Below are 15,421 nucleotides of genomic sequence, written 5' to 3'. Positions count from 1 at the left end.
CATAGAAGAAAGGAAGCAAGAACTGAGGTATGGTTCGAGGATAAGAAAAATAATTGTCATCAAATAATTACCAACACAGGAACTACAAGACATAACTTTCTATAGATCCAGTCTTCAATTATTTACCCCTTATAAAAGATAAATGAGAAACTCTGGTACATCAGGTACTAACACAAAGTGAATACACTCTTAGAAGTTATTGCTTACTAATATATCAAAGTGATCAAATACATGAATGAGTACATTTAAAGATCCTACAAAGAAAAATCATTTATTAGAATAAGCAATCTTCACAAGGAAAAATCATTAAATAGAATAAGCAATCTTCACAAGGAAAAATCATTAATTAAAATAAGCAATCTTCACAGGGAAAAATCATTAATTAGAATAAGCAATCTTCACAAGGAAAACTCCTAAATTAGAATAAGCAATCTTCACAGGGAAAAATCATTAATTAGAATAAGCAATCTTCACCAGGAAAAATCATTAATCATAATAAGCAATCTTCACAAATAAAAATCATTAATTAGAATAAGCAATCTTCACAATTACACAAAAAGTACTAAAAATAAAATAAAAACCTTGAACAGCTTTCAGTCGTTTGTCCAGGTGAGCAACACCAAGATTGATCTGGCTGTCCAGTTGAAGATCAGTCATGATATTTTCAATGGTTTCCTCCAACGTCTTACCCTCATCACATTCCACTTCTAATTCTGACCCTTCAGTGGAACTCGCATCTGCAATGAGTACTTCAGCTGTTGACAATGTTAATTATTCAAAACCGGTCCACATAACCAAGACCACCGAACTTCCAATGAAAAATCAACTAATCAAAGATAAATAAACATTTATTTTCCAGAGACAGTAATACCTCACAGATCAAATGCTTCAGAACTCAAACAAATCGTTAATCAAAGAAAATATTCAAACATTTTTACCCAGAAATTAAACAAGAATTCAGAGATTGAGCAACTTGAAAGAATCTGTAAGGACCATGACAAAGGTAACTCAGCCAATTCACATGTCACTCTCACTCAGTAAGACCTATTAAACAAGATTCCATTAATTTTTCTGTTAATTTAATTTGTTTCAGCATTTTCGTGTGTTTATCAATCCACACTGGAAAAATGGGCATGTCTCCACAGGTGGAGGGGGGAAGAGATCCACTGTCCCTAGTTCAGTGATACAGAAAATGATGGAAAAGTGGGATTGAGTAATACTACTTTGTAGAAAATTATCCTCAAGATAAGCTAGTAGCCAGCATGACAGTGATTTTTTGAAATTATAATGCATTGAGTTATTTCAGCAATATCTTAGATCAATCTTTAGTAAATAGATTCTCAAATGAATCAAAGTTAATGCCAAAAAACTAACACTTCCTTCTCCTTCCATCCTCAACACCTTCCACCAAAGCAATAAAAATCTTCTTATTGCAGGTATAGTGCAGTTCATATCTTTTCATTTAGTATATCAATCATAACTATATTGTTTTTTGGTATAATTTTATATGCTACAATGTACTTCAATATTTAAAATTTTGTTTAAAAAGGCCCATAACAAGATCATCCTTTGATGGGGAACCAATCAATGCTATTTTCATTCACTCTTACGGGAAAAATTTATTTGGCATTCAAACACAGTTTTAGAATAAATCACTGTAAATTTGACCTTCAAGGTACCACTGAAGTACCATAAAAGTTGGAACCTTTCTCTTATTCATATACCTTAAGCACGTGCTAGTCAATCAAGAACTACACATACCACCATATTTCCTAAAAACACTTTTACTCTTGCATTACTCCAAGCTAGTGCTTTTCAATGTTACACATGCAAGAAACATTCAAAATACTCATTCCTTGAACACATGACCTCTCTACATTTGCATCCTAAATTCCAAAATCCCCATTTCTTATCTAAACTTTCTCCCCTACATTTACTTTCATCTAGTATAATTCACTTCCTTCCCTTAATACCTTCTCAAATTCAACCTTAAATTATATCAACTACATTTCCCATTCCTTATCAGTGATCACCACGTTCTTCCTTTTACTCTATATACCTAAACATGATCCATCCTCTTGTACTGCAACTGAAAATCAACCTCTCCTTGTTCTATTCTTCTTTTTCAATAGACTTTTCATTTCAATATCACATGATATATTTTCCCATTTTGGCCATAAAATGTTTCAGGGAGTCACTTTGGAGGTATTTATTATGTGTGCTCATGTTTACCAAATCTGGTATAATTATTAAGGTATATGAGGAAATCGACTTCTTCGAGGAAAAATGCCACAGGTACGTATCTGTTGGATATCCCAATAATCTTTATTCCATTTTGGCCATAAAATGTTTCAGGGAGTCACTTTAGAGGTGTTTATTATGTCTGCGCATGTTTAACAGGATATCGTAAAAAATTTTGTTTCCATTTTGGCCCTAAAATTCTTCAGGTAGTAACTTATAGGTATTTTTTGTTTGCGCATGTTTATCAAATCTGGAATAACAATTATAAAGGGAAGAATAACATTGAAAATACTCCAGTAGAATTCTCCTCTCTTAACGCAACATACTATCACCTGGGTGTCTATAAAAATATTGATATCAGAGTTCCTTCTTGGACTGAGCAACTTAAAAGACAGGAAAACAGTCATTAGTTCCAACAAATTTGTGTAGAATGCCGCAAATTTAAGGGATCATTTCCTGAACACACAAATCTCTTCTGAAGGACCTCCCCAACACAATCTGGATACGTCTGTATGAAGATCATGGAAATCTGGGGAAGAACCAAAAGTGCTTCCACAGCCTGAGAATTATTTTGCAGCAACTGGGTAACTGGACCTGACTGACTTTAACCCTTTCTGAGTCTCTCTTCTTCACACTCAATTGAGGTCCAACATGTGCTTTAAAACTGGATCAACTATCGAAACAGAATGAAGAAGTTCTAAGACCTTCACCAGTTACCATCTGGAGGAGAAGCTGCAAGTGAATGGCATCATACACTGTACGAAACCAATTGCATAAACAAACAAAACAAACACAGAAAAAAATCATGAACAGCAATTTGAACCCTCTATTACATTACTGCTATGACTAAGAATAGTGGACATCTAAATTGTAACTTGATACCTGTGACATAAATTAACAAGAAATGAAGACTTCTAATTTCCCACAGCCGAGCAAGGAACATGTTGACAGCTGAGCAACAGGACTGAAGATGGAAGCTTGGAGCATCCTAGTGCGCAAGTAGCATTGTCTCCAGTATTAGTTATGGTTATTGGTGATGACTTGTCATTAGTTACCAAGATAATTTTCAGCATTAGAGTGGCTATGAAGGGTTCAAAAGAGCCCAAACACATAGAGTCATTGCTTTGCACATCGATATGCTAACACTAGAGCAGGAAGACAATATTTCTATGGTATTTTTATGATGTATTGGATTCTCTGTTGTACCCTTTATAGGAAAGTCCTTGGAGATCACAGAGCACACTAAACTCAAAAATCAAATCAAAATGAGTGACCAACATGAGGTGCAACAAAAGCAAAAGAGACATGGACTGAAAATAAAGAGGTATGAAATGATGAAATGCCACAATAGAAGACCTATACAATACCTAAAACTAAACAAGAAACAGTCTTATATTTTCTTTTGGTCTCTTCACGCCTAGCTGTCAAACTTACCGTCATTTACATCTGCCTTGTTCCAATTATCCCTTTTCATTCAAGAGCAAATACCTTAGGCAAGACATAAAAAGACAAATGCAATCTAATGGTCTCATTAGGCTACTTTAAAATAATACCCACGAAGTATCTTTTGGTGGAATATTCTGAACAGGGATGTGTAAAAGGACAGTATTGTAGATTCTTCTAGAAATACTTTGGTAAACAATTTACAACATAATATTAGAAAAATCTGTGATTTTATCTTAAGAACAAAATATATAACATATCATAGTGTGGATAGTAACTAAATACTGTACTGAATAAACTTACAGTCAGAGGGATCTGTATCTGAGTCTGTCAGAACAACCGTTGTTTTGGGAGGAGGCAATTTCTCTGCTAAAAGTAAACGTCCAGACTCTAGTACTTCAGTTAAATGGTCCTGTTCTTGCTTGACCTTATCAAAACATCTACGGCAAACTTTCCTCTTCCTAAAGATGGAGAAAAAACATTATTAGGAAATTGTTTTTTTTTTAAATGCAAACTGAATTTATAAATGGAAACCAATAACAAAAATGGGCCTTTCAATGTGTCCACAAAATATAATGCCTCTCAAAATAAAGAGTAGCACTAGTCAATGACATGTGAGCATCTAAAAAGTACTCTAAGACCCAGTAGGTCTCAGCATACAACCCAGATCATTCTATCATAAGCCTTCAACAACTGAAATGTGGGGAATAGAGGAAGACCATTTGTTTGTAAAAATTTCACTTCTTATTCATTAAAATAAATAATAGCTATAAATTTGGTAATAAATAAGTTGTTAGGATTCCTTGTAAATGAGTACCTTGAATCAGAGCGTGAAATCTTTGGAAAATATAACCGACGAGGGTCTTAGAAGAATCACTTCAATAAATGAAAATAAAAATGGCCCTGGCCCCCCAAAAAAACCACTCACTTGCTCACTCACTCACTCAAAGAAACAATGTAAATTTTTTTTTTACAAAACTTAACAGTACTGTAGAAATTATTTTTTTTTCTAATTCATGTCACGGCCTGAAACTGACATGCAGTATACTTACTTTCGGCTAGGAGGGGTACCATAATACCGACGAACAAATAGCTGAGCAAATAGTAGATCCTTTTCTGCTCTACATTCTGAATTAATACATCGAAAAGGACGCTTCATACTCGATGGCTTTTCCGTAGGGGCATCCACAAAACCAATCTATAAAGCACATAATCTGCATGAATGTATAGTAATCAAAAGTACCTACCAATGATCTTTCATGATGCACTTAGAAAAACATTTCATCAATGACTCTTTACCAGAGGAGATTACAAATATAAATAAAGTATATATAAAAGCAATATGACACGAGCTTTTTAGGAGCATGACTGAGCCCTATTGAAACAATATTATTTTAGAGTTATTCAAAAATATTTTAATCCTTTTATAAACACTTTTATCTATCTATAAACTGTATGTTACTTTCAAAGATCATTATTTTAGGTGTGAAAGTTTTTCATTTTTGCTAATGGTAAATACACCAAATATAGGCGATAAAATTCCTTATCTTTTCATGTTTTAATGACAAAAATAGGTTGATATCAAAGAAAACGTAAATTATAATTTATCAAAAAAATCAAAATTTTTTTAAGTAGTTTGTATTTTCCCTAGCAATGCAAACGTGATCCCTCTAATTAGGGAGATTGCTTCAGCGCAAGCTATAGACGGTCATTAAATCTTGGATGAAAAGCAGTTATCCAACTGGTGACAATGCGAATTACGCAATCGCGCCCTCTCTCCCAGCCGGAGAGCTTCACTTTTGACCTCTCAGCCCAGGAATGAGAAGGGTGGTTGAGGAGGGAAGTTGGTTTAAAGGATTCAGGTTTATATAGCTCGGAAAAATACAAATTACTTTTTAAAATTTGTGATTTGCTCCTACAGGCCATACAAAGCCCCTTCCTTCAGCTAAATAACTGTCCCTCCCCACACAGACACACATACATGTACCAAATACATATACACGAACAAGACTAACATAATATTCTATTCTGTCTATTTTTCTCTGAAAATTTTTGGCTTTTGCCCTATCTAGTTATTATTTTGGATTCTTTACCTATCTTTCAGCATAATCATAACATAAAAATGATAAATATATAAAAAAGCAGACAAAGAATAAGAATATACTTAGAGAAACTTGCAGCAAACGTTTATCTACGAATACCATATAGCATACTGTATGAGGAAAATGGATAATATACTCCTTAGAAAATCACAGAAGATGCTGGAATTATATAGAGCCTATACTACTGTAAATAATATTACCTGGAATTTTTATAATAAAAGTAAATAAATATATACCCAGGTCAGAAAGGGGTTGCCTACAGGACCTGATGTGCCTAAATAAATACTGTATAAAAAATTAACTTCTTAGACAAAAAAAAAAAAAAAAATTTCATTAAAAGAACTATTTGAAACAAAATATGGATGTTCTCCAAGCCAAAAATTCAATAATCTGAATTTCCAAAATTACAAGCAAGAGGTCACCAGTCATGATCCTTAAATACTGTATAGTACAACCTCCAATGAAGAAGATACTACCATACCATACGGATAAGGATAGGGAAGTGGGGAATATGGGGAAAGGATAAGTACCCCTGGATACAATCCAATTTATAGCCCGAAGGCAGGTACTCGGGATGGGAAAGAATAAGGAAAAAGGGAGAAAGAGAAGTACAGGAGAAGAATAAAAGAGAGGGGCAGACCCTCATGCAATATTAGATAGTAGTAGAATTAGCTTGAGAAAAGAAAAGACAGGCAGGGAAAGGAAAGGTTAAGAAGATACTAATAGGAAGCATAACCAGACCATGAACCAATTTTACAGCTAAATATGAAAATGTTTTCAGTTCTAATTAGTTGCCTCACGTAACTAACTTTTATTGGATCAAGAGATAATACTGTATCGAAGTGCCATGGTAGATAGATAGAAAAAAAAGCACAGAGAGCAATTACAGTATAAGACTTCCAGTTTAAGCAAGACAGTTACATTGAAAAGGAAAGCATTCATCACAGTTACTGATTAGTAAATATTTTGCTGTATTTAAGTAATGAAAGTGACATCATTTTATATTTCTAATAGACTTATTATACCCATTGATAAATATGTCTATTCCATGCTTATGTTGCATATTTTGAGTGTCAATTGAGCTTAGGCATAGAAACTTTTTACTGCTGCTTAAAGAGCGTGTATTTTCAATACAGGCCTAGAAATTCCTATTTTTTGTACCAGCCAGCCAGAGTAGTTACCTAACAAAGTTACTAGCCAATCAGAAAATCAACTAGCCAAAATGTGCCTGATATCAACAAGTTCAACCCTTGTTCCAAATGACACAAACGACTATATATTATGCAATTGCTTGTAATTAATATGCATTTATTTCAAGAGTATTTTGATACTGTTGTTCGATATAAAATGAGAACAACTTAGAATCAAGTCAACAGAATGCCATGCAATTAAATGGGGATATTCTGTTCATTTCATATTGCTTTAAAAATGCATTAATTAAAAAAGGATATTTACTTTACTGGGCTACTTCACATTAGACTAGAAACTGAATAGACAACAATGTAATTCTATACATAAAAATACTGTTATGGTCCTAAGCACTACAATATTGAATAATTCAAAAATCTTTCGTGCCAAAAGTATAATATAAAGACGGGTGGAGAAATCATTTGTGTAGAAGACTAAATTAATTAGCATCATCAATCACTTCAACATCGATTTATCCAAACCAGACTTAGACCGAACAACTTTTTCTTTTTTCCCACGCGGCACATGTATTGACCTCCTTTGTGACAATGCATTGAGTTCCACCGATAGATAGCCTCTCTAGGGTCCTATGACGTAGAAACATTGGCTTTAAGGACTCCTCCAATTGCTTTTGATCGCGTTCCTCTCGCTGAATCTTCTCTCATAGGCAGCTGAGTGGGCAGGAACACTAAGGACCAAGTCCATCAGTGACAGGGTGTTCTTGAAGGAGGATCAGTGCTTTAGAATTTAGATTCACCTCAGCCCAGGTCAACTTCTGTATCATTGTTGATATGTACCAAATATATTCAATAAACATTTCTTTATCTTATATCATAAGTTGCTTTTCTCTTCCGACCAAGGTCGTTTTTTCCCCGTCTCAAGTGCCGGTTCAACACCTTTCATGAAATTCCACATGACAAAGCAGTTTTGACAGTTGAAGATGTCAACAAAAACAACCGCTTATATAGTAGATAATATGGTTACAAGTTTTGAGATCTGCTTATCCTATCGCGTGAGAGTACATGAGATTCAATGAGTGGTAATAAAATCAATGATACATTTGTCTAGTAAACATCTGACATGATTCCTGTTTGGCAGCTTGGTCAACGCTGTGTTTAACCCTTTTACCCCCGGGGTATTTGGAAATTTCCAACCCTTAACCCCCAAGGGGTTATTTTTTTCCCAGCACATATTGCAGTATATTTTTTTTAAATTGCTCTAACAGCCTTAATTTTTGTCCTAGAGAGGTCAGGTTGGTCTCATTCTCTTGGAAAATGCCTGAATTTTCTCAAAAATTATCAAAAAATATGAAAAACAAATTTTTATAGCATTTTTTGCAAGGACGTACCAGTACGTCCATGGGGGTAAAGGGATGGCTTTTGTGAAACGTACCAGTACGTCCTTTGGGGGTAAAAGGGTTAAATGTCCACTTTTAATGTATATTTTTTCAATTAACAAGCCTGTCCTTTTTTTTTTTTAAGATATATTCAACTAGCCAACCAGGCTGGCTGGTAACTGAACTAACTCACCAAATGAGAAATTAAGTCGCCGGACTACCGCAAATTTCGAGCCATGCAATACCATGTACCAGTGCTTGGTGAGCAACAACATAATAGTCACAGAAATAGTAGATAGGATCTTTGATAAATAAAGTTCAGAGATGAAAATTTTGAAATTAGAAAATAAAAAGGCATATAAAATATGTCAGTAATACCATTGAAATGTAATTAAGCAGAGAAACAATTATAAAGATTACGAAGATTAACAACAGATTGTCCATCGTCTACTTACTTCATCATCCGAGAGCTCAATTACTTCCATGGCACCAAGAAAATCTGTTATACAATCAGACAAATTATTTTCATCCGGAAAAATGCTATTTTCACTATAAACTAGTCCAGACTTTACAAACAGTAAATGATTCTTCTTATCAGGCAATGGTTCATTTTCAGGTATAATGGCTGAACTTGCAGGTGTGATAACGAAGTCGTCATCATCGCCTGAATAATAGCAGGGAGGAGAAGCAGCTGAAACTGTACTACAACTGTCGGTATCACTTAACTCTGAAAGTAAATTATGAAGATTAAGAAACTGCTCACTATGCAGGAAGCCAGTATGAATTCATTAATGGTTTTTCATAGATATTATTTATAAAGTATGAATATCTATATGGAAGAAGTTAAAAAGGATCCTTAACTCCTCAATTAAACTTTCAAATAGAATAGAATGCAATTTATGAATGCAAACAATAAACATAAGATGAAAGCAGACGAGGAAGATATATATAAGATATAATACCACCATAATTAAAGTTTTTCCCATAGATTTTTCTTTTATGACAGATGTAATGAGCTCTGTTCATGACATCCCATTTTATTTACTTTTTACCCAAATTCCCACATGATTTAGCCCTTCATCTATATGCTTATTTCACAATTTTCTGAATCTTTCTGAGCAACTGAACCTCTCCTCTTCTCCCATGTCAAAACTATTCTAAATCTTTGAAATCTCATATTTTCTAGCTTGTGGATACCACATCTTACAATCTGGCTTTCCATGTGTACTGTATCCATTTTTGGTATGTGAACATGTCTCCACTGCATAGAGGAAGTCAGGCTTTATGCATCTACCATACCTTCACTGTATGCTTAACGATAGGTTACCCCAATTCCTTGGTATTACACATCTCTTTAACACAAAATTTACACAAATACCATCCTCTTTCGTACTTCACTCTTAATACAGTGTCCAAATTCACAAACCAACATGCTGCTGAGGAAACTGAAAGCCTGCTCTTCCATCCCTACAAGGTTTCTCCCTAAGTGTTACATTTGACATGAAGTAATGCATTCACCCTTCCTATCTCTAGCAGTAACTACATGGCCACTTTTTCAAACAAGACTTTCCCCTTTGTTTCCTTTAAGGTCATCAATTGCAAGACCTATTTCTTTACTCTTATTGTACTATTCTCACCAAACCCTCTGCTTTCATAATAGTCATTCAATTGCTTGTTTTGATACCCTGATTTAAGATAATCAAATAAATTATATACTGCACTCTTATTTCTTTTTCTTTTTTTCCTTGTTACATGCAGTTATCTTATTATAAAGAATGAATATTCAATTTCAATGGTGAAAAGACAAGTTGACAATTGATTCTAACCATTATTACAATCTTTCTTTTGATACCTCTAATAATTTCACAGATTACTAAAGCCATCTCATTCCTCGATATTTACCACACTGCAGTTAGAATCCTTATTAATACATAGCTTAAACTTACCACTAAGTTAACATTATTAAACTTCACAAGGCTGGTCCAAATGGTTTGATCTTGACAGATATATTAAATTTTTCTGTAATGAATTACAGCTCTGTAAAATTCTACTCTGGATCAAGTGAAAATGAGGATTCTGACAATTTCATTCTTCATAACACAAGAATTTCTAAACATATCTGTCCATCATATCAGAGCCCACATTCGTAGTCTCAAATACAGTGTCTACGGACTCAGATTTTTCATAATTCTGACCATCCTTTGCATTCGCATCTTACAGACTGTACCACTGTGTATTTAGAAATAGTTATGCAGTTAGTTCTAACAGTCATGCCTTCTCCATCATAGGTCTCATTACTAATACTGTAGTATTCTAGAAGTTTTATTTCAGCTGTGACCACTTCCTAATCAGGCAGCTGAAACTGTGGAACTTTAGAAATTCAAACTTGCAGCGAATGTCTTAATGTTGAACGGGCTGACATGAGTTTCTCTTCATAGTTTTTACATGATATATTTACTTTAACATTGTTACTGATCTTAAGATATTTCATATTCTTTATTCATTGCTTTTACAATAGTTTATCTATGTCATTATTTCCTTCCTCACTGGGCTATCTTTCCCTATGGAAGTCCTTGGGCTTATAGCATCCTGCTTTTCCAACTAGGTTTATAGCTTAGCTAATAATAATAATAATAGATACAAAGGCTCTAATAACTCTAAAAGCTATTCATAGCAAAGATAGATCCATAGGGTGAAATGCATTTTCAGGGTTGGTCAGAAGTGCGCTTACCATTCATGTGAAACATAGATACAAAGTAATTTAGTTAGTCTAATTCCCTAGTTTTTGTCATAAATGAATGAATGAATGAGTGAATATGCAGATATGAAGGTGTAGAAGATAAAGAATGCTCATGTCTTATCCAATGGCAAGTAATACTTGGCTTGCCATTACTACCAGCTCCCCCAAAAAATGCAAGTCCAAACCTTTATGAAAGATGTCCTTTCAATAAAAATAAATAAATAAAAAATTTCTGGAAATAATTTGTATTTTTCCTAACAATAAAAACCTGGAGCTATTTATAGGGAATATTACTTTCGGCGTAGCTGAAAGACAAGCCGTAAGACTTTTGGCGAGGGATAACTACCCCAACCACTAGTTAGTGGAGGTTCTAGTCTGCAACCCACCATCTGAGGTCTGTCCGTACCTCTGACCCTAGTTGAACCAGGGTGTCCAGGAAATCACTTGCTTGATCCCACTGGGACTTGAGGAGCCATTGGAAGGATCTTATCCTGAAACAACCATTGGGAACTAGACGGGCCAGGGATGAAAGGTGGCCTATAAGATGCAACCAGCTCTGGGCTGGAAGCTCTTCTCGCCAGAGGAAGGGCCTTGCTACCTTCCTTAGCCTCTGAATTCTTTCATCTGATGGAAATGCTTTGTGCTGATCGGTATCTATTATCCTGCCTAGATATAACAGTCTTTGAGAGGGGAGCAAATGTGACTTCTCAAGGTTTACCATGATCCCCAGATCTTGGCAAGGCCCCAGAAGCTTGCCTCGGTGTTGAAGAAGTGTAGACACCGAGTCTGCTAGAATCAGCCAGTCGTCCAGATATCTTAGGAGATGGATGTCAATTCTGCAAGCGCAAGATGACACTAAGGCGAATACTCTCGTAAAGACCTGCAGTACCGTGGAAAGACTGAAACATAGCACCTTGAACTGGTATTGCTTTTAGTCGAACATGATCCTTAGAAACTTCCTTGAAGACCAATGGACTGGGATCTGGAAGTATGAGTCCTTGAGATCCAGTGTACACATGAAATCCTGCGATCCTATTGCTTGTCTGACCATGTCTGCTGTCTCCATCTTGAACGAAGTTTATCTGACAAACTTGTTAAAGGCCGAGAGATCGATAACTGGTCTCCAGCCTCCAGATGACTTTTTCACATTTAAGAGTAGACTGAAGAAGACTTGAGACCCGTCCAGGACCTCTTGGAGAGCACCCTTCTCCAACATGGTCTGGACTTTGGCGCTCCTTTGCAGATTCTTTCGCGTACGAGCTTATTGGGACTGGAACCCGAGTCAGCGGAGGGAGAGATTGAGTGGGCGGGACGCGATACCCTGAACTAATCACCTTGACCGTCCAGTGCTCAGCCTCGAGCTGCAGCCACCTTTGCCAGCGGCTTTACAGACATCCCCCTAAAGGTGGACAGGCGGGAGGATTGTCTGTCCTAGCGGGTGCGGGCTCAGCCGGCTCCCCTATTTCCCTCCCCTCCACGGAAAGACTTTGACCCTTTCCAGTTGTCCTGAAAGGACTTCTTAGACACCTTCTGTTGTTTGGAGACCCAAATCGTTAGCAGTTCGGGTGGAGGCTGTTTCCCCTGTGCGGAGGTTGATAGGGCCATGATATCAGGGCCCTGTGGAGGAGGAGTCCTGGTTGGACTTACTCCACCTCTCCGCCATTCGCTTGACGTCTTCCTAGTCAAATAACTCCCATCAAAAGAGGAGTTTCTCAACCTGGATACCTAGGCTTGCGGGACCTGTCGCTGGAACCTTTCAATGATCAAGTCTCGTGTTTGCCCACAGATTAACAACCAGGTGGGAGAAGAACTCGATCGTCCTGGTGCCTGTCAGAAGGAGGGTCTCAATCTACCTCCTGGTGGACTCATGTAACCAGTCTTCAGACCTGATCACGTGTCCCACCGATCCCAACCAGAGATCTAGCCACAAAGAAGCCAGCATGGCATACTTCTCCAAAGCCGAGAAATAGGCTGAGAGTCCTAACAATCTCTCGAAGGGAACCCCTCATGTAAGAGTTTCTATAGAATGGTCCAGAAATAATGCAGAAGAGGCTCGTTGATCACCTCATATCTCCTCTGCTACACAATCAGCGGCAAGAGGAGCCTGCTCGGAGGGAGCTAGAGGAGCCTTTATCTTGTGACATTGCCTTCCTCCTGGCACTCTTCAACCCCTTTGACCAAAGCTGCACTGACCCTGGATGGTCTTTGAGTGCCATACACATGATCGAGGAATGTGTCTTTACCACCTTGCAGGGTTGTCGATGGACTTGACATTCCATTCATTGTTCTAATGCAGGCTAAAACCCGTCAGAAGGCATGTTCAGACTTTCTGCTCCACTTCCGTGACATTAGGGCTAGCGGCTCTGGGCAAAAGATCGTCCTCATAATCTAATTCCTCATCCACCCCCAAGCTCTCACCCATAGGAGCCTGGGGTGGGTCGAAGTCGTCAGTGAGACTTCCCTCGACCTCTCTTGCTGAGGCGAGGAAGCTCTCACCGAGGACTTGGGGATGGTAAACGTGTCATTCGGCTCCCTGTGTGAAGGCAGGTATTCCTCCATAAGAGACAGCCTTGTAGCTGCCTCTTTCCTGCGGGGACATTGGTCCTCTTCAGAGGAAGGAATAACATCAGGCTGAGATGGGGGAAGAGACTCTGGAGGAATCACCTCCATAGGAGATAGGCGGAAAGTCTGTCAGAGAGATCACCCTGTCCTCCCAAGAGGGAGAAAGCCTAATCCTCTTACGTTTTCCCTATGGTCATACCGGTGCCACACGTACTTGCAAAGGGCTCCCAGACTTGTCTGTGACTTCTTCCTCCCAATTTCTCTTCCATGGGGAGAGAGAGGTCTCTCCTTGGAAGAGGTCCTGCAAGGGCCAACCCTTCGGAACTCCTCCCACAGTCTGAGAAGAGAAGCCACCAGGAGAATCCTTGGCGCGCTACCCACGGACTGAATGGGGAAGAGCCCCCGTGACTGTCTGTCGCACTACATTAAACAGTGCGCTCAACCAGGGGGGGTCCATTACACCAGTGGAGCTGGTACGAGGATCCTTTGGGCAACTTGACTCCCGAGGTCTGGGAACCTGTAAAGAAGGGTTAGTTTCCTTACCTGGTAATTGTGGTACCGGTATAACAGCTGGGGGTTTTGCCGGGCACTGATCCCTCAAAGCGGTGCTCTGTTTCAGTGCCTCTTTGGTCATCCACCCTGGGTCCGATATACCTAGAGATGGAAATTGCCACCATGCTGCTCATGCAGGGCAAGCTGGTCTCCTGTAGGGTGACAATCTCTTGGAAGCAGGCGCTATACTCACCAGATATTCAGGTACATGACCACCCTCCTCCTCACTGACTAACGAGGTCAAGAGAATAGGATATTAGTTTCGATGTTGTGGCTGAATTAGGTCGACTTTAACCACAAAATGTCACCTTAGTGGGAAACTAGAAGGGAAGATAACTGAAAATCTTTAGCCTTTTGGGGAATCATCAATAGTGAGTCAGCTTCAGGAACAAAGCAATATGAATATCAGGCTAGTATAGGAATGATAAATTGTATTTTAGAATTCAATTATTTTGTCCGTATAATCATGGAAATTCTTAGCTCCAGAATATAACTTGTATAGATACATTACATTACCTCCTTCACTTGCATCTGCCTTCTTCGAATAACAGTGATCCCATCGAATTTCTTTCAAGAGTTTTAATATCTTTTCTGAACTGTTCAAACTCTTCATACAATCTTTTTTTCTTGATTTTAAACCATTCAAAGCACCAGTTGAACTAGTTTTACTCTTTTCTGAAACATTAACAGAATATGACAAATTCATAGATAATTTGTATTTTTCCTAACTATACAAACCTTAGCTATTTACATGGGGTAATTACTTCGGCGTAGCTGAATGACGAGCCATGAGAATTTTTACGAGCGTTTACTACCCCTCCGCTAGTTAGCGGGGGGTAGGGAGGGGTAGCTTGCTACCCCTCCCCCCTCACACACACAGTGCGAACTCCACTTTACTTAGAGGTAGGACTTATCTTGGGGGACAGGGCTGGCGGGCAAATATGTGTAAATAGCTAAGGTTTGTATAGTTAGGAAAAATACAAATTATCTACGAATTTGTCATTTGTTCCGTAACTGAAATACAAACCACGCTATTTACATGGGGGTGACTTAACCCTTAGGAAGGGTGGTAAGTCCCTGCCATACTGGCTTTGGCTTGCCCGGGGATTCCATATTCGAGCGTTCAAGTACTCGGACAATAGGGAATCCCTGCTCCTTGCTGGCGGTTGTGAAACTGCCGCGGCCTACGTAAGGTGTGTGCGAAGGTGAAAAGTGACTCGTCCCAGGAAGTTGACCTGGAGTTCCTCAGAAGGAAAT

At 37.9% G+C, this 15,421-nt stretch overlaps 1 protein-coding gene across 2 annotated transcripts in view; it reads right to left on the bottom strand.

The window, feature by feature from the left end:
• Positions 1-14,852, bottom strand: part of LOC137617345 (histone-lysine N-methyltransferase eggless-like) — a 95,831-nt gene extending 80,979 nt beyond the window's left edge. For both annotated transcript variants that reach the window (XM_068347367.1, XM_068347368.1), the window contains exons 1-5: positions 14,681-14,852; positions 8,766-9,037; positions 4,737-4,882; positions 3,988-4,145; positions 582-737 (exon numbers count right to left, since the gene is read on the bottom strand). In XM_068347367.1, the coding sequence (XP_068203468.1) occupies positions 582-737; positions 3,988-4,145; positions 4,737-4,882; positions 8,766-9,037; positions 14,681-14,777 (829 nt within the window). In that variant the 5' untranslated portion in view covers positions 14,778-14,852. The remainder of the gene's footprint in view (positions 1-581; positions 738-3,987; positions 4,146-4,736; positions 4,883-8,765; positions 9,038-14,680) is intronic.
• Positions 14,853-15,421: the final 569 nt, after the last annotated feature.

Source organism: Palaemon carinicauda, chromosome 23, assembly GCF_036898095.1.
Source record: "Palaemon carinicauda isolate YSFRI2023 chromosome 23, ASM3689809v2, whole genome shotgun sequence".
NCBI classification, from domain to species: Eukaryota; Metazoa; Arthropoda; class Malacostraca; order Decapoda; family Palaemonidae; genus Palaemon; species Palaemon carinicauda.
Note: the sequence above shows the minus strand (reverse complement) of the source record. Positions and strands in the feature narration are given on the sequence as shown.